At 37.1% G+C, this 20542-nt stretch overlaps 1 protein-coding gene across 1 annotated transcript in view; it reads right to left on the bottom strand.

Annotated features, from left to right (window-relative positions):
- Nucleotides 1-10119: 10119 nt before the first annotated feature.
- Nucleotides 10120-20542, bottom strand: part of LOC115412156 (aryl hydrocarbon receptor-like) — a 64979-nt gene continuing 54556 nt past the window's right edge. Inside the window, exons 7-11 of the mRNA XM_030124485.1 lie at nucleotides 19955-20157; nucleotides 19008-19117; nucleotides 17036-17177; nucleotides 14764-16315; nucleotides 10120-11645 (exon numbers count right to left, since the gene is read on the bottom strand). Of these exons, the coding sequence (XP_029980345.1) occupies nucleotides 11496-11645; nucleotides 14764-16315; nucleotides 17036-17177; nucleotides 19008-19117; nucleotides 19955-20157 (2157 nt within the window). The 3' untranslated portion in view covers nucleotides 10120-11495. The remainder of the gene's footprint in view (nucleotides 11646-14763; nucleotides 16316-17035; nucleotides 17178-19007; nucleotides 19118-19954; nucleotides 20158-20542) is intronic.

The following is a 20542-nucleotide window of genomic DNA, read 5'->3' as shown; positions in this document are numbered from 1 at the left end:
CTTGTATCTTCTGCCTCTGTTGCTGGTTCTTCACCTGTACCTTCAGATGGTACCGGTCCTGTGTTCTTTTACGGTTCTGAACTCTGGGTCTCCGTCCCCTTTGGACTCAGGTCACCTTTAAAAAGCTGCTCCTCATCTGTAATTTAGACGCTCTTTGGTTTCTGGGTTTTACAGTTTTATCTGTTTTCTGCGTCGTCTCTAATTTGCTCCTTTGGTTTTTTTCAACATCTGCTGTTGACGGATTGAACATAAAACTGACTTAAGTCTGTTCTGCTTCTGGTTTTAACCCATAAAGGCTAAGAGCTACTTTTATGGCCGTTCACAAATGAATTTTTCTCTCTATTTAATCTTTCTTAAGTATTTCATGACCTTATTTTTTAATGGCACTTATTATTTTGTAATTTTTTTTAATTTTTTTTTTTAAATTTGTTTTTTTTCTATTCATTTTGTTACTATTTGGTTTATTTTTCTATATTTTGTTGCCTATTTTATTATTATTTCTTCAATTTTGTCCAGCTTTGGGGCTCATTTTTTTGATGTTACTTATGATTTTGTTGAGTTTTTTCAGTTTTGCTCATTTATTGGTAACATCGGCTTTTTTCTTCATTTTGTTGCTTATTTTATTTTTATTCTTTTTTTTTTTTTTTTTTTTTTTTTACTTCATTTTGTTGAGGATTGGGACTTCATGGGTTCAAGCTGGTGGATCTGGATGTAATTTTTGGATTCATTGTATGTGAAGGTTCAGAGTGTGGGATTTAGTGACATCTAGTGGTGAAGGAGCAGAATGTTACCTCCACTATGGTGTCTGATTCTAGAAAGTTCATCAACATTTACTGGAGGTCAGGAATTTAAAGAAGAAGATGAAGGAGGAGGAGGAGGAGAAGAAAATGAAGAAGAAGCAGGAGGAAGAGAAGAAGAAGGAGGAGGAGGAGGAGAAGAAAAAGCAGGAGGAGGAGGAGGAGGAGGAGAAGGAGGAGGAGAAGGAGAAGAAAAAGCAGGAGGAGGAGGAGGAGGAGAAGGAGGAGGAGAAGGAGAAGAAAAAGCAGGAGGAGGAGGAGGAGGAGGAGGAGAAGAAGGAGGAGGAGAAGGAGAAGCAGAAGAAGAAGGAGGAGGAAGAGAAGAAGATGAAGGAGGAGGAGGAGAGGAGAAAGAAGAAGAAGGAGGAGAGAAGAGAAGAGGTGAAGATGAAGGAGAGAGGAGAAGGAGAAGAAGAAGAAGAAGGAGAAGGAGAAGAAGAAGAAGAAGGAGGAGGAGAAGAAGATGATGAAGGAGGAGAAGGAGAAGAAGAAGAAGAAGAAGGAGGAGGAGAAGGAGGAGAAGAAGAAGATGAAGGAGGAGGAGAAGGAATAAAAATGAAGAAGAAGAAGAAGAAGAAGAAGAAGGAGGAGGAGGAAGAGGAGAAGATGAAGATGAAGGAGGAGGGAAGAGGAGAAGAAGAAGAAGGAAAGGAGAAGGAAGAAGAAAGAAGAAGAGGAGGAGGAGAAGAAGAAGAAGAAGAAGAGGAGGAGGAGAAGGAGGAGAAGAAGAAGATGAAGGAGGAGGAGAAGGAATAAAAATGAAGAAGAAGAAGAAGAAGAAGAAGAAGAAGAAGAAGAAGAAGAAGAAGAAGAAGAAGAAGAAGAAGAAGAAGAAGGAGGAGGAGGACTGACATTGAATTCTGTCCACCAGGACTGAGACCAGGCCAGATCCACAACAGAGGCATGATGGGAAACTGAGTCTGTTCAGTGTTCCTCAGTGCTCTGGAGTCAGTCTGGTATGGTAGAACCACAGAACACAACTATTCTGACTGGAATGGGATTTTAAAAGGATTTGAAAGTGATTTGAATGTAGTTTTCTGCTCTGAGGACGACACTGGACATGAGTTCAGTTTCCTCCTGTTAAATCTTCTGAATCGTTGACCTTTAATCTTCTTTGTTTACTTGTTTCTTTGAGGATAAATAATGATGTAAATGCAGGACGTTGTCCTTGTGTCATAACTGACTGAACCAGACCCAGTGTCCACTGACAGCTTCATAAACCCACTGGTTCTGTTTCTGGTGAAACTTTAATAGTTTTATGACAAATAAAACCAAACGTCAGCCTTTTTCCACCGCTTTGATCTGATTGTGTAATTTCACCTGCTCGTCCTCTGAGACACAAACACAACAAACATCCAGGTAAAAAAAAAACAGACATGTTTTCTGTTTTGAAGGAAACAGACATGTCAGTGTTTGTCAGAAAAGTTTCCAGGAAAAGATGAAGAGTCAGCGTTAAAACTTTATAAAACTGATGTTTAAGCCCACGAACGGAGACGACGACAGAATAAAGTAAACTTAAATTTACAAATGCCCTGAAAATATGACTGAATTTACAATAAATAATCTGTGAGGTTGATTCTGTTAAAATAAATAAATAAATAAATGCAGCAATACATTTATTTATTTATTTATTTATTTATTTATTTATTTATTTATATTGGTATTAGTATAAATAAAGCTGAAAAAGTCCAATAATTTTTTTTATTAAAACTATCCATTAATGTTAATGAAGCTTTTACTGACACTGACTCAAACATTGTTGATTTAATGTTTATTGGTTGTGTTGTTTGTTTGTTTTTTATCAAATGCATGTTTTGTTGATTTGTTCATTTTATTGATTTTATGCAGATATTTATCATTTTGTCCATTTTGTGTTTTGTTCTTTCATGTACAGATGAAGTTTATTCATGTAAACATGTTCAGTCAATACTTTATTAAATGTGCAGTTGGTTAATTTGTGTTTTGTTGATTTACTTCAGATATTAATTGTTTTTCTTTATTATGTTAATTGATATTTGTGAATATCAGTTTTAGATTAACTTTATCTTTCAGCTCAAGAAAAGAAGGAATAACATGTTGAGTTATTGTGGATTTATTTAATTTTTATTTATTTTATTGTGAATCTTGTACTGAGACAATCTGTTAACCCCAAATGAAATATATGTCTTTCATCTTAATTAAAATAAAATAAAAAAAGATGTTGATTCAGTTCTTATTTTGGTCCTTTTTATTCATTTTCTCATTTCATCAATTTTATTTTATTTTATTTTATTTTATACTCTTTTCTTCACATTTATAAAGCTTTGGGACACCAGTTGTGCTTCAGTGTCTGTATGTGACCGCTGTGTGCTGCCGCCATCTAGTGGACAGAACCTGTCATGACAGAAAAATGACGTTTTATAAACCATACTTAAGTCAGTGTTACATACTTTGTTTTTTCACTTTCTCAATAAACATTTTTTGCAGTTTTTGAGGTGGGAAAGAATAAAACTTAAACTTGTTTTTGTGACTGAGACTTCGTTAATTGATTTTATATATTTGAGTTTAATGAACCTTCGACAACACTGATGTCAGATGAAGCTTCATGAAGCATTGAATCTTTCCATCCCATTGTTTATTTTATTTTATTTTATTTTATTTTATTTTATTTTGATTTTATTTTATTATTTATCTTTCCATCCAGTTGTTTTGGCTGAAGCTTCATTTGCTCTTTGGTTCCATTTCGTGGACAATGAGCCCAAAGCAGGCAGTGATTATAAAAATAACACCATGGCTTTGGTGTGTGGAGCTTTGAATACAATTACTCTTAAATGATAATGAGAGTAAACAGATAACATACTCATTAATCTGGTGTAAAATTGTAAATATTTATTTATTTTTGACCACTATATATTCTATGTTCTTCCTCTCGCTCCTTTTCAAATATATGATTATCATCAATATATGTTATTTTCATGTTCTCCTGAAATCTGTTTTATTTGTAGGAACTAAGGTAGGATTCTTTTTTTTTTTTTTCTAATTCTGTTGCATGTTCGAACTAAACTAAACTAAACTAAACTAAACTAAACTAAACTAAACTAAACTAAACTAAACTAAACTAAACTAAACTAAACTAAACTAAACTAAACTAAACTAAACTCTGATGTGCACTTGTTATAAATATTCCACAAAGTGGTGCTTCGTCCATCTGCTCTAACAATGACATCACTACTTTGGATTTACCCCTTATATAAAAAGTGTGTGTGTAAAGAAAATTACTTTAACTTCTTTATTCATGCAACACCTAAAAAAAATTGTGGCACAATAAAAAACTTCAGGCTACAATGAACTTCCATGGAAAACTGCTTGTAGTGCAAACAACACAGAAAAACTCTGAAATAATGTTCCGTGAAAAATCTTTCTGTTTTGAAGAAGTTGTTTTTGAGCTTTTATTACTATTGAAATGATCAAAATAGACCCATAATGAGCTTTTAAATCTTTTTCTCACTTAAAGTCTGCATCAAAAACAACCTGACATAAGCGACAGATCAGTTTTCATTTTATTTTATTTTATTTTATTTTATTTCTCTCCATCTTGGAAACTGATCATGTGACCTGATTTTACTTTCAAATCTATGCAGAAAAGGACTGGAGTAAAATATTATCAAGGATTAAAAACTGAGTCTTTTCTTGGATGGACACATGAGGTGTTTTTATTCTGACTGGGTTTTTATTCACACCATTAATGAAATAATAGAATGGGCTGTAGTACCCAAAGTGACCAGCAGAGGGAGACGGAGACTGAGTCATTCCATGTGGATTTGTGGCTCATTGAAAATAACAGGTTCATAATCAATTAGCATCTGCTGATAATTCCAGTACGCTGTGGGTTTAATCCTAAATTCCACTTTTTTTTTCTGTTATTTTACAATAAAATGCTCCATTAACGCCTGTTTTTGAAACAAAGTACAAAGGCTAAAAAGTCACACAGATTCTTTATTTAAGTAAAAATATTAAAACTACTCTACAATTATGTGTTCCATATTCAAGAGAGACACACAAAACATTTAGAAACAGGCAGAATACTGTTAAATTGCACTTAATTTTCTTTAGACACTACATTTTTTTCAGGTTATGCACATTTGATTGTTAAAGGTTAGTTTGTTAATGTAAATATTTTCATAATTTAATGTTATTTTCTGCACTAAAAGAAAAAGACCCATTTGGAGCTGTCATTATTTATAGACAAAGTTTTTTTTGTTTTTTTTTCACATTAAACCAAGAAAATAATTTGGAGTCATTATTTTTAGGTTATTATGCTATTATTATTAAACTTCAGATCATATCGGTCTGAATGTGGAACCTGAACTAACATGAGTTCAGCTCCCTTTACTGTTCCCATGGGCTGGATGGGACCCTTTGGTGGGCCAGTTCTGGTCCGGGGGCCGCATGTTTGACACCCCTGCTCTAATGATATCAATGCACTTTGTAAAGACACAAAGTGGAGTTCATCTACTTTTTGTCTAATTTGGATCTTCATACCACGGTCAGAGAATGAATATAATGAATATAAGTAAATACTTTGAAAACCAACCAGAATAATGTTAGAATAAAAGGTTTTAAGTTGCTTTTGTGGAAAAAAAGGATTTGGAAACTGAAAACACTGACTTTCTAAATAAAAAAACCCAAACTTCCTGAGTTCTGTCAGAGTTCATCTTATTTTTATTTTATCAGAAATTTTGGACTTTCACTATAAATCTCAAAGAAAGTGTGAACTGTGGACTTTAAAAAGAACCAGCTGAAACTTAAGGTTCACACCTGACGCAGACTGATGGAAAATAACAGAAAAACATAAATAATACATAAATATATGAGAGGCAGAGGTCTGAAACACCGCTCTGAACATCTGAGGGTTTACGAAATAAAACCTTCAGACTAATGAACTAGAGTAAAAAGTACCACATCTACCTCTGAGATGGGTTTGAGCAGAATTATCAGCTGCTTAAAATAGAAACAGTCAAATAAAGTAGAAGTATTTGAACTTTCATGAACCCAGTGACAGACTCACATGTAAGGGGTGATTCAGCCCCGCCCCCTCGTCCTCAGGAGGCCTCTGATTGGCTGTTTGTTGTGATTTAACATCTGACTCAGAAGGTTTTCTCTGTAATAATGTCCTCCAGGCCAACGTTGTTCCTTCTGTTTGTTTAGTTTCAGTTTGATGAGACACGAGGCAGAAAAACGAGGACGAGGAGACGGCGAGTGATTTATACACTAACATCTGCACCGCCATCAGCCTCCAGAGCAGCTACCAAAATAACAACAGAAGAAGAAGAACAGACGCCGTGAAAGCAGAGATGGAGGGCCATCCATCCATCCATCCATCCATCCATCCATCCACTCCTCCAACATCCATCCGTCCATCCATCCAACCACTCATCCATCCATCCATCCATCCATCCATCCACTCATTCAACACCCATCCATCCACTCGTCTACCATCCATCTATCCATCCATCTGTCCGTCCATCCATCCATCCATCCATCCATCCATCCATCCATCTATCCACTGATCTAAAATCCATCCATCTGTCCATCCAACATCCATCCATCCATCCAACATCCATCTGTCCATCCATCTATCCACTCATCCAACATCCATCCATCCACTCGTCTACATCCATCTATCCATCCATCTGTCCGTCCATCCGTCTGTCCATCCATCCATCCATCCATCTATCCACTGATCTAAAATCCATCCATCTGTCCATCCAACATCCATTCATCCAACATCCATCTGTCCATCCATCTATCCACTCATCTAACATCCATCCATCCATCCATCCATCCATCCATCCATCCATCCATCCATCCATCCATCCACTTATCTAAAATCCATCCACTCATCTACATCCATCCATCCATCCATCCATCCATCATCCACTCATCCATCCATCCATCTATCCACTCATCCAACATCCATCCACTCATCTACATCCATCCATCCATCCATCCATCCATCCATCCATCCATCCATCCATCCATCCATCCATCCATCCATCCATCCATCCATCAATAATCCATACATATCTGCTCCGATGTGGTATTGGTTTATTAATGTTCAAATGCTACACATAGCACCTTCACATGTCGGGGGTCCACAGTTGGAGTCACCGCTGCCCCTGCTGCATATGATCCAAGTGAATAGAAAACCTGGGAAGATCCTCAAAGAGGAAACGTACAGGTGGTCGGAGTCGAACGAGTCTGTGATTGCTTTCACCGTGATTACACAGATCCTTGACGAAAGAGAAACCAAACATCTGAAACGAGCAGTTAAAGGACGCGGGTAAAACATCTGCAACATCTACACCTGGTCCTGTTAGTCCCACAAACTGTGTCTAGAAGCAAACCACAAAATTAAACTCTCCGACATTATAGGCTATTATACAAGTCTCAGCAGTATGGCACCGTTTTCAGGCTGTCATAGAGTCCAGTGTTTGTGATCAGAGTAATATTTACAATAAAAAAAAAAAAAAAACAAAACTTAAAGATCTGATGTGTCTTAAAAATAGTGCTGGAAACAAGTGAGTCGACGTAAAACTATGTACATACCTGTATTTGTCAAAGCTGGTTTGCCTTTATATACACATCTTTTTCACATTGTTAATAAGTCACATCAATCATATTAAATATAGCAAACATTTCTGCTGTAGAAAAAAAAAATAACGGGATTGGATTGACATGTAACCACGTGTGTCTCACATTTCAACATAAAACATAGAACAATATTAATACCAATAGTAATGACATTAACATTAAACGGAAATCTCTTTTCAGCATCGTTCCTACTCTTCTTCCCGCCACCTTCACTATGTACAAGAAACATTCAGAACTTCCAGTAGAGATCTCTTTTTAATACTCACATTTGGTTTTTCAGAGTTTTCTGTAGGTTTCAGGATTCTGTAAAGACCTGAAAGTCTTCTGCTTTGTTTTCTACACTCGGGTTCAAGTAACGTTTTAGAGGAAAAGTTGGACATGAGGAGAAAAATGAGCATCAGCTTCTGTTTGTGGTTCATTAGAGTAAAAAACTAAAGCACATTTAGATTTATTTTTACATAAAGTAGGTTTTGGTCTGAAAAGAAGATGTTCATCTGTTGATTTATTATTAATTCTTGTTGATTTTGTTCATTAGTGTAGCTGTTTTTGTTCATTTTGCTGTTTATTTTATTCTTTTAGTTTATTTTATGTAAATGTTTTGCTCATTTTTTCCACATTTTGTAGGTTTTTATTAGATCTAGATTCTACAGTTTCATCAGTTGGAGACTGAGGTGAATTTAGTGATTTTCTTGGAAATGGAGTTATTCAAGAAGTATCAACGCAATCTACTCATCCATTCATCTGTCCATCCATCCATGCATCCATCTGTCTGTTCGTTCATCCATCCATCCATCCGTCCATTCATGCATCCATCCATCCATCCATCCATCCAACATCCGTCCACCCGTCCACCCGTCCATCCATCCATCCATCCATCCATCCATCCATCCATCCATCCATCCATCCATCCATCCATGTTTTATTAATAAATGTGAAAATCTTCCCTGCTATTTGCCTTTTTTTGGACAAACTTAAAAATATGTGAAAATAAATGTATAGTTTTAGCCAAAAAATATCAATACCCTTGAGAAACCTTGAACAGTTGATGCCTAATCGATAAATAAGTGACAAAACATATAATTCTCCGGGTGTTTACAGCTCAGACCGACCATAAACGGAATCACCTGTCACATTTTTTCATTTTTAAACAATAAAAAACATGGTAGAGACTGGTTACATTTATAGTATTTTACTGTAAAACTCTTTATCGACAGGTTAGAACAGGACGTTGGTCCACCCTTCTCCAATCTTTCCCCGAGACGTCCAGACTTTTCCTCTGAAATCTCTGTAAAGAAGGTTTGTCTGCATTCACCCATTTAAGCAAGTGCAACCAAATGCTCAGTGAAAACAGAAACCAGCGTTACATTTTCTCTTTTGTACAAGAAAACTGTCATACACCTCAAGAATGCTTAGTCACTGCAGGACATGAATAAATACAGAATTAAAAAAAACCCAAAAAACAGGTAACTGCTGCTGTTTGAGTCACAGCGACCCAAAGAAGGAAAAATAAAAACCTCATCCGGTGGAATATCAACATCATCAACAACAAAATAATAATTCAAGTGGAGTAAAAAAAAAAAAAAAAAAAGAAAAAAAGACGACGATGCTAGCGAATGTTGAAGTGTTTGTGCTAATGAGGACATCGACCTGAAATGTACCTCAAAATAAAATGGTTAAAACAAAAAGAAAAACTACAGGGTCTGTTGTTTTTCTCACCTGGTATCCCTGACGACAGATGTGCTTTTTTTTTTAAAGTGGGTGCTTGAAATAAAGTGCAGGATATTTCTAGCCATAATTTCTATAAACTATACTTTCTTCAAACACGTATGGATTAATCTCACTGTTGACAAGTAAAACCCTAAACGCCGAGAGGTTACATTCTTGTTGCATGAGGAAGGAAAATAAAAGAGGCAGTGACGTCCTGGCGGAAAAAACCCTGAAAAGAAATTGACGTGGGAGTCGGAGTGTGTGCGTTGGTGTGGTTTCATGGTGCGTTCAAATGCAAAGTGAAGCAAATTGACCCAATACTGAAAGAAATCAGGACAAATAGTTCCAGTGTCCCTGTATGTCAGTGTCATGTTCTATCTGAATCAATACCAGCTGAATGTGTGAGGTTGTCAGGTTCTGTCTCTATGACCTCTATCAGTGATCAATAAGAACTATATTGATACCTGTAACCATTTACATGTTATAAACCATCAAAACATGGACCGTTATGAGGCAAATTTTTAATATTTGAAAAATTCTTTAAAAATGCAGATATATAAATTTGTCAAAACTGTGAGTAAACTTTGTTGACATTGTCCCAAAAAAGATACATAAAAAATCTGAAATTAATCTGAAAAGTAGTTTTGGAGAAGATTGTTGAAATCTAGACACTGGTGATCTTGTGTTTGACCCTTCAAGGTCACTCAAGGTCAAAGGTCATGGACCCAAATGAAAGTCCATACATGACTTCCTATCAGTGATCAATAGTAACTATACTGATATCTATAACCATTTACATGTTATAAACCATCAAAATACAGACCATTATAAGTATAGGAAAATTTTTTATATTTCAAAAATTCATCAAAAATTTGTAGACACTGTCCCAAGGAAGCTACATATAAAATTTGAAATGAATCCAACCAGCAGTTTCGTCAGAGAAGATTTTTGAAGAAATTGCTAATGAAGACGACGAAGATGATATTTTTTCTGCTGCTGTAAATACATAAGAAAACACAAGAATCAGACCTGACACACTCGAAGGCCTGATTACGTCCATTTATGCTCATATTCAGTATTTTCTACAGCTATATCTGCAGTTGGGGATTATTTTCAGGGATATTACAGCCTCAAAACACATTTAAATGATCATATTTATTGCAGAATAAAAACCTTGTTGCAGATAAAAGTATATCTGTAGTGTTTTATATGAATCTATAATTCATGTTCATACCCAGAAACCCAGAAACCAAACCTGGAATTCTCCTGAAATGTGCACCTGTGTTCAGGTTAATACCTCTGCATTTAAAGTAAAATACAGTACTCATCAGTAGTGGAAGAAGTACTTGGATACTTTAAGTCAAAGTACTATTGCTTCACTGTTTAATTACTCTAATGGTCATTGGAATCTCTTATGTTGTTGTCATCGTTCATGTTGTCTCTTCTATTTTAATCAGCAAATTAACTCATATATTATGTAAAATATCATTGTCATGTATTTTACTCATTTAATATTCGGTAGTTCAATAAAAACAGCTCTAAAAAAGCCAGATACATGGTAGGTTTAGGGGCTATAAATGCAGTAATTAAAGTTAAAACTCAGCTTTAATTTTTAATTTTCACCTTTAATTCACCAAGATTTTTAAAAAAAATTTAATCTTCATTTAACCAGGAAAAAATGTCTTTTTGTAAGAGTATCTTATTTATCACCTACTTAAACCACAATAACACAACATTTACCTGAGATTATATCTAATAGAGGTGTTTTTTCATGAGTATTTCGACAGTTTAGTGCATCTCTCTTTGCATAAAGAGAGATCTGTTGTTGATCTGTTCTGTTGTTTTTAATCAGATTTTTAAATGTTTTGTGCCTAAACCATGTAAGAATTAAATTATTATACAGGATGTCTTATATACAACCTGACTCTATGAACGGTTTATCGGGTTATTTATCCATATTTCCTTCCTTCCAATGAGTTTTACTTTTAGCGTTGTAGAAAATGTAGCTCCATCTCCACATGAAGACAGAAATATAAAACAGAGTCTGTGATTTTGCTTCACTTTGTATCTGAACGTATTTGTATTTGTTCAAGTCATCTGTAAAAACTTCTATAATAAACTCAACCGAGCACATTTAACTGCATCATTGTAAACAAAGGACTCATATGATAATATGACAACACGTTTCTGACCCTCCCACCCTGAAAAAAAGAAAAAAAAAACAATAGAAGAAAAGAAAAGGTCAAATTGAACCAGTGCGAACATCCAGGCCTACGTCTGCTCTGTTTCTGTGGTTCTGGTTCTGGTTCTACATAAGGCTGGTCCAGTGGTGGTCCGTTTCTGGCCGTGAACGGTGGGTCAGAGGTAGAAGCCGGTGGCGGGGGGGTCGGGGAGGCCGGACAGGGCGTCGGGGCCGGGTATCTGGACGGCAGGGGGCACTACTCCATTACCGTTGGGCAGAGCACAGCCTCCTGGGTAAGAACTGTTCAGGATGCAGCCGTTCTCCATCTGTGGTGTCGAGAACAAACCAGAACGTCAACGGAAACATGGATTCAGTTCATGTTCACTTTACTTCAGTTTACAGACACTTATATAGATATAATGGTTAATGTTTATAAACTATATGGACATAAATATTGGGACATATCATGTCTACAGCTGTAAGATGTCCTGTTCATGAGGGTTTGACATAAAAACATCAGTATTTCTTTAAAGTTTAATGGGTGATTTTTCTTCCTCAGTGAGATGTGAAGAAAGTAGATGGTTAGTAGTGGTAGAAAATTATTATTTACAGTCAGAACATGAAAAATATTTTAGAAATTTAGAGGAGGTACATTTAAAATCATATTCATACATAAAAAAGAGAGAGAAATTAAAACCAGTAAAAACCATCTGAGGCATTTTGGACGCATAGATTTCATTTCATTTTGTTTATTTATTCATTCTAATCTAAATGATTGGAAAGGAACAGGATGAAGAAAACTTAAAATACCTGCCCCTTTCTTAAAACATCGGCTTAAATCAGGTAAGTTACCCTTACAGCTATTACAGTAAACAGTTTACATGACAACAACGAAATAAACAAATCCAAAATCCATAAGTAAAACTATTTCATTACATGTTTTTATAAAGCTTCTCTTTTCTCTTCTTATACAACCTTTTAAACTGAAAAATATTTGTACAGCTTTTCTCTTCCATTGTCAAAGAATTCCACATTCTGACACCCACAACAGAAATACACATTTGCTTTATATTAGATAACAATTTAAACCAAACTAACCAATGTAATGATATTTATCCCAATATAATACTATATTATGACATTAGTCATTACTGTTTGAATTCTATTCTATTCATATTTATTGTATTTTTACTATATTTTTTTCTACCGTGGAAGGAGGGATAACATGTACGAATTTCAGTGTGCATTGTAACTGTTAGGTTTTATTTTGTGCATATGACAATAAAACCTCTTGAACACCTTGAATCATATGTATTTTGTGTTGTTGCATTTATTCCAAACTCTAAGTGAATTCTGCCAAAACAGCTGAAACTATAAAGGCCTTAAAACATGACGATTCCTCGTGAATCCATGGGTGAAAATCACACATAACAAACATAAAATGATGAAATGATGAAGAAGACATACTAAGAAGAGGATGGAAAAGACATAAAAAAACATAAAAACGACATAAAGGATTTGCCAAGAAGAAACATAAAAGACACAACAAAGAAAAGACACAACAAAACAAAAATGATGTAAAAAAAACACAACAGGACAAAAAATAATGCAATAGACATGACAAGGATAACAGATATAAAAGACGCAACAAATACATACCATTGTAAAACATGAAGAAAACAGAAGAACATCAAAAAAAGACATAAAAGATGCAACAAGATGAAAATAATCTAATAGACGTGATGAAAAAAAAATGACATAAGAGATGCAACAAAAAGAAACTGATGTAAAAGATACAACAACAAGAAAAAAGACAAAAAAGACGCAATAAGAAGAAAATAATGTAATAAAACTTGACATAATGACAACAATGTAATGGATGCAACAAGAAGAAAACAATGTAGAAGATGCAAAAGAAAATGGCTTGAAAGACACAATAAAAAGATAAGATGCAGTAAGACGAAAGTAATGTCAAAAATGCAATAAGGAAGAAAATAAAGATGCAACAAATAGAAAATAACATAAATAGGATGAGAAACAATAACCTCATCCATCTCATTGTCTGTGGATGTTTCCATCCTGTATGAAATGTAACGCTGTGAAAACACCATTGAATTCAGTCACCAGTGGAGATTTTCACACTTACCAAAGCAGGTCTGGAAATGTGCAAAACAGTATTCTTTACATGACTTGTCATGATGCATTTCTACACAAGGCCTGTAGATTACACATCATTAGCCTCATAGGATAATTGTCTAAGTCACTGGTTCCCAGCGTTTTTTTTGCTTGTGACCCCATTTTAACATCACAAATTTCTGGTGACCCCAGACATTCACAACGGAGACTTTTTTTTTTTTTTGCTAAAATTAATTTGTTTTTGATCATGTAATAGTTTGCTCTTCTATTGCAAATAACCGTTAATTTTATATGACATTTATTCTATATAATGTATATTATTTTGAACGGAGGCAGTAAAGCCAGGTGTAGATTACTGCACAAAGGGAGAATTTGATTTTCCTTGGTCAGGATATGTACAGTCAGTCCAGCTGTGATTTACAAGGAGGACAATTAATACTGAACAAACAAGAACTCAAACTATGAATTATGAAAGAGCTGCAGCATCTGAAACTGACCACAATGAACATTTGACAGAAAAACAGAACCACAGTGCTGCAGTTTCACACTCACAGTTTGTCATGTCTTTTATGTATTGGGATTGTCTCTTTCAACTCACCATATATTTTTTATCAGTAAGTTTTGGGTTTTTTTAATCAATAACTAGAAATTTCAGGCGACCTCTTTTGAATCCCAGGTGACCCCACGTGGGGTTATGAGCCCAAGGTTGAAAAACACTGGCCTAAGTCATATTTTTTTAGGTCATAGCCAGTGATGAAAAATGAATAAGCAGTGTTTGGAGAGTAAAGTTGCACAGATATCAACACTTGGCCAACAATATGACTTTATGCCATGAGGCTAACGACTTATAACATATATAGTAGTTCTTACCAAATGTACAATAATCTGTTATCAGTATGTAAATAGCTAAAAAAAACAATTATTGTGCTCATTTTTCTTACAATGAACCATTAATATATAGAGACATAGTGAGATCCATGATGTTGACCTGCATCTACAGCAGTTTACTAAGAACAACTTCTTCTTCCTCTGTTTTATAATGAGTGGCATTCAGTGTTCATGTACATTACTGAGTGTGCCTGAGCGTGAAACACAGTTAATATCCCCTTAAATAAAATGCACAAAATGAGAAAATAATACACAAACTCTATTGAAGAGCATGGATTTTTGTGATTTTTGCGAGCCACCATAGAGGAGGGTGAGGTGAGGGGTGTTGAGCTGGTTGGAATTTGCAACTCCACCACTAGGCTTTACTATCACACACTACGACCCTTTAAAACACATAAAACTTGTGTCGTCGGACCTTACCTTGCTATGACCTGGGTCATGGGGGATCTCGGGGGTCACCATGCCGTAGTGGTCTAGCTGCCTGCAGGGCTTGGCCACGCCCAGGATGTGCTCCAGGGAGGCGTTGGGCGGTGGACACTGTGACAGGCTGGAGATGACCTGAGCTAAAGGAACCGGGATCTGATCCGGCTGTAGTTTGTGGTTCATCCCCTGGAACGAGGAAACCGTGGACTCGCCTCCATGCTGCTGCCCACTCCTCCCCAACAAGCCACTCCCACTAACAGAGTAATCCACATTGTCAATGTCAGGCATGCTATAATCCATGCAAGAATCTAGTGAGGTGTTTGTAAGAGGTTTTTGGCTGTTGTCAAGGCAGGCGCTGTTGCTGAACCCATAGTCCTGCCAAGCTGATTTCCCAGCTGGATGCTTGGTGCTGGAGATGCCGCACAGTCCGTTGAGGTTGGACGCCTTCTGTTTGGTGTGGCACTGCTGCTGAAGGTAGTGGTGCTGCTGCTGCTGGAGTTCCCCTTCCAGTTGTGAGGCCTTGCCGTTAAAAAGAGTCTGTTGTGTTTTAAAAGGGTCCAGTTGTATCCCTGCATTAGTGAGAATGTCTTGGGCTGTCCACTGCCCGTTGGGGACAGACTGATTCGACGCTAGCAGATCTCCGTTGACTATCGTATTAGCCAAGTGGTTGTTCTGCTGGCCCCAGTCGTTCATTACTTTATGCGATCGCATGTGAAGGTGTTGTTGCATCTGCTGGGAGAGCTGAATGATGGGAGCCTGTCCAACCAGGGGGGGCTTATGATGGGGAAACTGCATTTGCACATTATTATCAGAGATGGGGTTACTTTCAGGGGCTGATGAGGAGGTCTCTGAGGGGTTACTTGGAGGCACCTGTCCTCCATGATCTGTCGAGTTGTTCTTTCCCTCTATGGAGTCGTAGATGTATGAGAGGATCTCATCGTTGGTCAGCAGGTCGTCCAATGTGGGCACGTGCTCCGGGTCCATCTCAACCCTGATCATCCGTTCATCCAGAAGCAGCAGCTCCAGGTCCTCAGCGCTCAGTCCCAGCCCTTCAAGAGCACCAAACAGCTCGCCGTTGGAACATCCGGCCTCTTCGGGATCCCCAACACCTTGGTTTTCCAGGGACAGGGAGTCCAGAGTGGCCAGCAGTGGGTCGAAGTTGGTGGCTGGTTCTGAGACGCCTGGCACCACGGTGCTGTTGGATGCATCCCAGTTCCTGTGCAGACCGGTGGGTTTGGACTCTGAGAAGCCCAGCTGGTCTCCAAAGAAGCTGCTATGGAACGATAACTTGGGCTCAAGGGCCGGTTGGCAAACGTACACCGACTCATCCTGACTCATGAGGGCCCCCAGGAGGGAACCAGGGTCCAGCCCGTCCCTGACCAGCCTCTCAGTCCGGTTCCTCTTCGATTTACTGCCGTTCTTCTCAATGCTTCCGTCTCCAAAGGTGGCGATGGGGTGGTTGGACTGGTAGAGCAGAGCCTCACCGGTGGCATAAGTGAAGGGGAGATGCATGGAACGTTTACGTAAATGTTCTCCTCCCTCCTCATCCCTGAAAAGATGGAAAACACTGTTACCATCAGGACATTTAACAGGATCAACATGTCCAGTACTTATTACTTCTTTGATTTGAACTGATCTGATCCGTCTAAAACACTTGTGCATCAAAAACTTCCCATCAGCACTCTGCTTTTCATTGACCCCAACCCTGACACTCATCTATTATTAATGGAAGCAGAGTTAAGCTGTGAATGAGACTAACATGAAGTCAAACTCATGGACAACACAGAGCATCTGGTCAACGATCAACAAACACCTTCTGCAGACTCCTGATCAGACAAAACCACCGTCTAAAGGCATAATGATGTCAAAATTGCTTATTTTTCTTAAGAAACTTCTGTTTTTTCAGGTTTTCTTTGTTTGGATAGTTTGTAAATGTAAATATTTTCAAATGTAATGTTATTTAATGCACTTAAACATAGAGAAAAATATGGACTAATACACATTTATTTTAATGGTCTGGCCTACTTGAGATCAAATTGGGCTGAATGTGGAACCTGAAAGTGAGTTTGACACCCCTGATCTATGGTAAATGTACAAAAATAAGTAAAAAGGACCAAATCTGGAGTGGATGGATGGAACTAAACCACGTTGGAGCCATAATATGATGGAATCCACAACATCTCCATAACATCCAGACTCTGGACCATGATCTGGATGAAACCCAGATCGTGGTCCACCCTCCAGGTCTACGTCAGTCCAAGGTACGTACAGCAGCGGTCTCTGCGTGGCGATGATATAGTCTGGTTTTCCGTTCTTGTAGACCAGCCGGGCGTTGGCCTGGACCCATTTCCAGCGGTTCTCCTTGGTCAGAAGCCTGAACACGGTCAGACCACTTTCTCCGGTCTTTATCACTGAAAACACAAAGACAACAAAATGAGAAAACTGTATTTTACAACCAGAATTAAACCAGAGTTTGAGCAATGGTGGGTTTTTAAAGGCTGATGTAATAACGACAGATGAATCAGCCGGTTTCAACAGAAATATAACGGGGACTAATTCCTTATTTTATTTAGTTTTTCTTTCCATCTTATATTTATTGTAACTGCACCTTGATTTTAAATGACTTAGTTTTTTGTTTTTAGGGCACTGCCAATATGTATATTTATTACAACTGACCTATTTAGTATGCTTTTTGTGCAGATCTGCCTGTTGGTAAGTATTGTTGTGCCTTTGTTGTGTAGTGTGTGTGTGGTCCTGCTGCAAACAAACTGCTCGTTTGGGACAAAGAATAAAACTGACTCTGATTCCTCTGTAGTTTCGGTCACCATCAGGTGTTGAACACCATCTGATTCAGGACGTCAACATTCATATGGTTCATTTAATGTTATGATGTTACACTTAGTTTGACAATAAACACATTTACCAGAAACGAAAAACTGCAGTAAAAACACTGTGTTTAGGGAGTTTTTTTTCACTTTCCTGTTTTGAAAGCCATATGTGGATGTTTTAGTCTCCCAAATGCTAACCGTTCATCTAACCGCTGCTAAGACTTGAATATGAACCTTCTGAATATATGAACTGGACATATGTGTTACCACTGATAAGGTGAGAAACTCCATTTTACCAGACTTTTTGAAGAATAGGTATAATCATTTCAACCCTAAAAAAAAGAAAAGAAAACTAAAAACAAAGATAAAAGTGGAGTAAAACCTTTGCACAGGACTGTATTTGTCAGATTTTATGCATGTTATCACAAACACTGATGCATTTCATTACAGCTGAGACATAAAACTATGTTTAGAACAAAAAAAAAAACATGTTACGTATTTAGTATCACTTGACAAAAATATTTTTAAAAATGGCAAAAATTGACAAAAAGTGACCAAAAACTAATTTTAAATCTTATAGAATGATATGTAAATATTAAAAATTCACAATAAACCAATTTTTTCCTTCATATTAAAACAAGAATTCATTAATGCGATGTGATGTCTGTAAGAGTAACTGAACTGCTTGGTGGTAATTCTTATGGTTTAATGAATTTGGGTTAAATGATAATAAATGTATTCAGTATGTGGTCATTGTCCCATCAGGCCTTGCGTCCTCACAGGTGAGAGTGGTCCACAATAGACCCACTGAGTCCATGTGTTGGTCCTGCTGTTTGGATCATCTCTGAAGCTTTGCTCATGCTCTGGATTTGTAGGTTCGATCCTTTCCTCTGGCAGCTCGGCAGCTTTGCTCAATCTGCTTCGTAATCCAGTGGGATTACTTATGAAAGCAGTCTGAACTCTCTGACCACGTTAGACCACCCGTACCCACTCACTTCACAGAACCTCCATGAAAATAGCAGCATCGGTTTATCTGCATTTCTAATAATAATGTAAAATATAGGACCAATGGTAATGTAACTGACCAGTGGTGAGTCCTGTGGTCTGGATGCAGATCAATCTCCCAATAGAAGTGGGTGGTACTTCCACTGGAGGAAAACTGAGCTAATTCAATTAAAGTCCATAGATGACTTCTATCAGTGATCAGTAGGAACTAGACTGATATCTCCAATCATTTCTATGTAATAAACCATCAAAATATGGACCATGGATCTGCAGACATGTAATGTTCACATAATGTTGTGGTGGTAACATCTGTCAGTGGCTCCACGCTGTTAAAGGAAACCCTGTTCTGTTATGAAAAACCCATCCACAAGGACCAGAGACTCAGATCATTTCCTGTGATAAACTTACTTCTGACGTGGTTTTCTGCACAGTACAACATGTCTGCAGCGTGGATAAACTGGTACCCGGATCCTCGTACCCGGAGCTCAGCCTCGGTGTAACCCAGGACGATCTTTCCTCTGCAGGAAAAAAACAGAGAAGAAGAAGTTTTAGCTCAGACACAGTGAAGTACATGAGGATAACCCTGTAAGTATGACCATTAGAACAGGTGTAGATTTATTTATGTTGTTTTTGCAATAAAAGTGTGAGGAGAAGTATTTTTTGTCAACTCTTTTGCACACTTTTTCAGGAACAACCTCACTTTGAATATCTGGCCATTAATTATCATTATTATATGTAATAACTGCTTAAAATAGTGTGTTATAGTAAAAAAAAAAAAAAAAAAAACTGACTTGATTTTTTTTTTTATATTTATTATGACAAATAGCTGTAAATGTTTTTTTTTTTTTTTTTTCCAGAAATAAACTTTCAACTATTTTCCATGTGCTATAACATTTTAGTTTGTCTAGATCAGTCTGTGTCCATGTTCTTCTTCTTATTTTTAGTTCTTTCTCATTATTTTGATCCTGTGTGATAGTCTGTGTTCACTTCCTGTCTAGTTGTAGACAGAGCCACTCATTTCACTGACGAAATCATCCATCAGCTGATTCAAATACAGACACTGCATCTCTTTCTGCCTTAGACAGATCTGCATATAGATTTACATACATATATGTATATACATACATTTATATAATATTTACAACTACAATACAACTATCAATGAACTATACAAACTGGAAAAAAACAGATAAAAACAGTGAAATAACCCCAGAAAAATTCAACAAAAACAAGGCGAAACACACTAGTAGAACACTCCAAAGCAGCACTATCACTATTATATATAATTATTTACAATAATTCACCACTGAAACCTCGCTAAAACACTGTTAAAAGTAATAAAAATCTTATCTTACTTTGCGTCACAGGCCATGGGGGTGAAGTCCAGCTTGTGTTTGGTTCTGAAAATCATGTTCTTGGTCCTGATCTCCAGGATGGACGGAGGCTGCAGAGGCGTGGCGATGGCGAACAGAGCCAGCTGTAGCGGCGTCTTCCCTCCGTTTTCTTCCCGGTGGTTTTGGCCGTGAAGAAACTTCAGCCGACCCTGAAGGTTCAAAGCCTGGTGGAGATGTGAAAATCGACAAATAGGAGATTAAACCTGCACTTTAAGGGAAACATTTTACCTTCTGCGTGTCATAAAATATTTCTAATGTCCCTGTTTGTCAGCGTCATGTTCATCTGAATCAATTCCCAGTTGAATGTGTGAAGTTGTCAGGTTCTGTCTCTATGTTCCAGTCCTGTGGTCTGGATGCAGATCAATCTAACAATAGAAGTGGGTGGTACTTTCACTGGAGGAGAACTCAACTAATTCAAAGTCCTTATATGACTTCTATCAGTGATCAATAGGAACTAGATTGATATCTGTAACCATTTACATGTGATAAACCATCAAAATATGCACCAATATAAGTAAAAGTATGTGTTTCCTTTTTTTTATTTTTTTA

This window comes from Sphaeramia orbicularis, chromosome 21 (assembly GCF_902148855.1).
Source record: "Sphaeramia orbicularis chromosome 21, fSphaOr1.1, whole genome shotgun sequence".
Taxonomy (NCBI): domain Eukaryota; kingdom Metazoa; phylum Chordata; class Actinopteri; order Kurtiformes; family Apogonidae; genus Sphaeramia; species Sphaeramia orbicularis.
The sequence above is the reverse complement of the archived record's forward strand: the minus strand, read 5'-3'. Positions and strand labels throughout refer to the sequence as shown.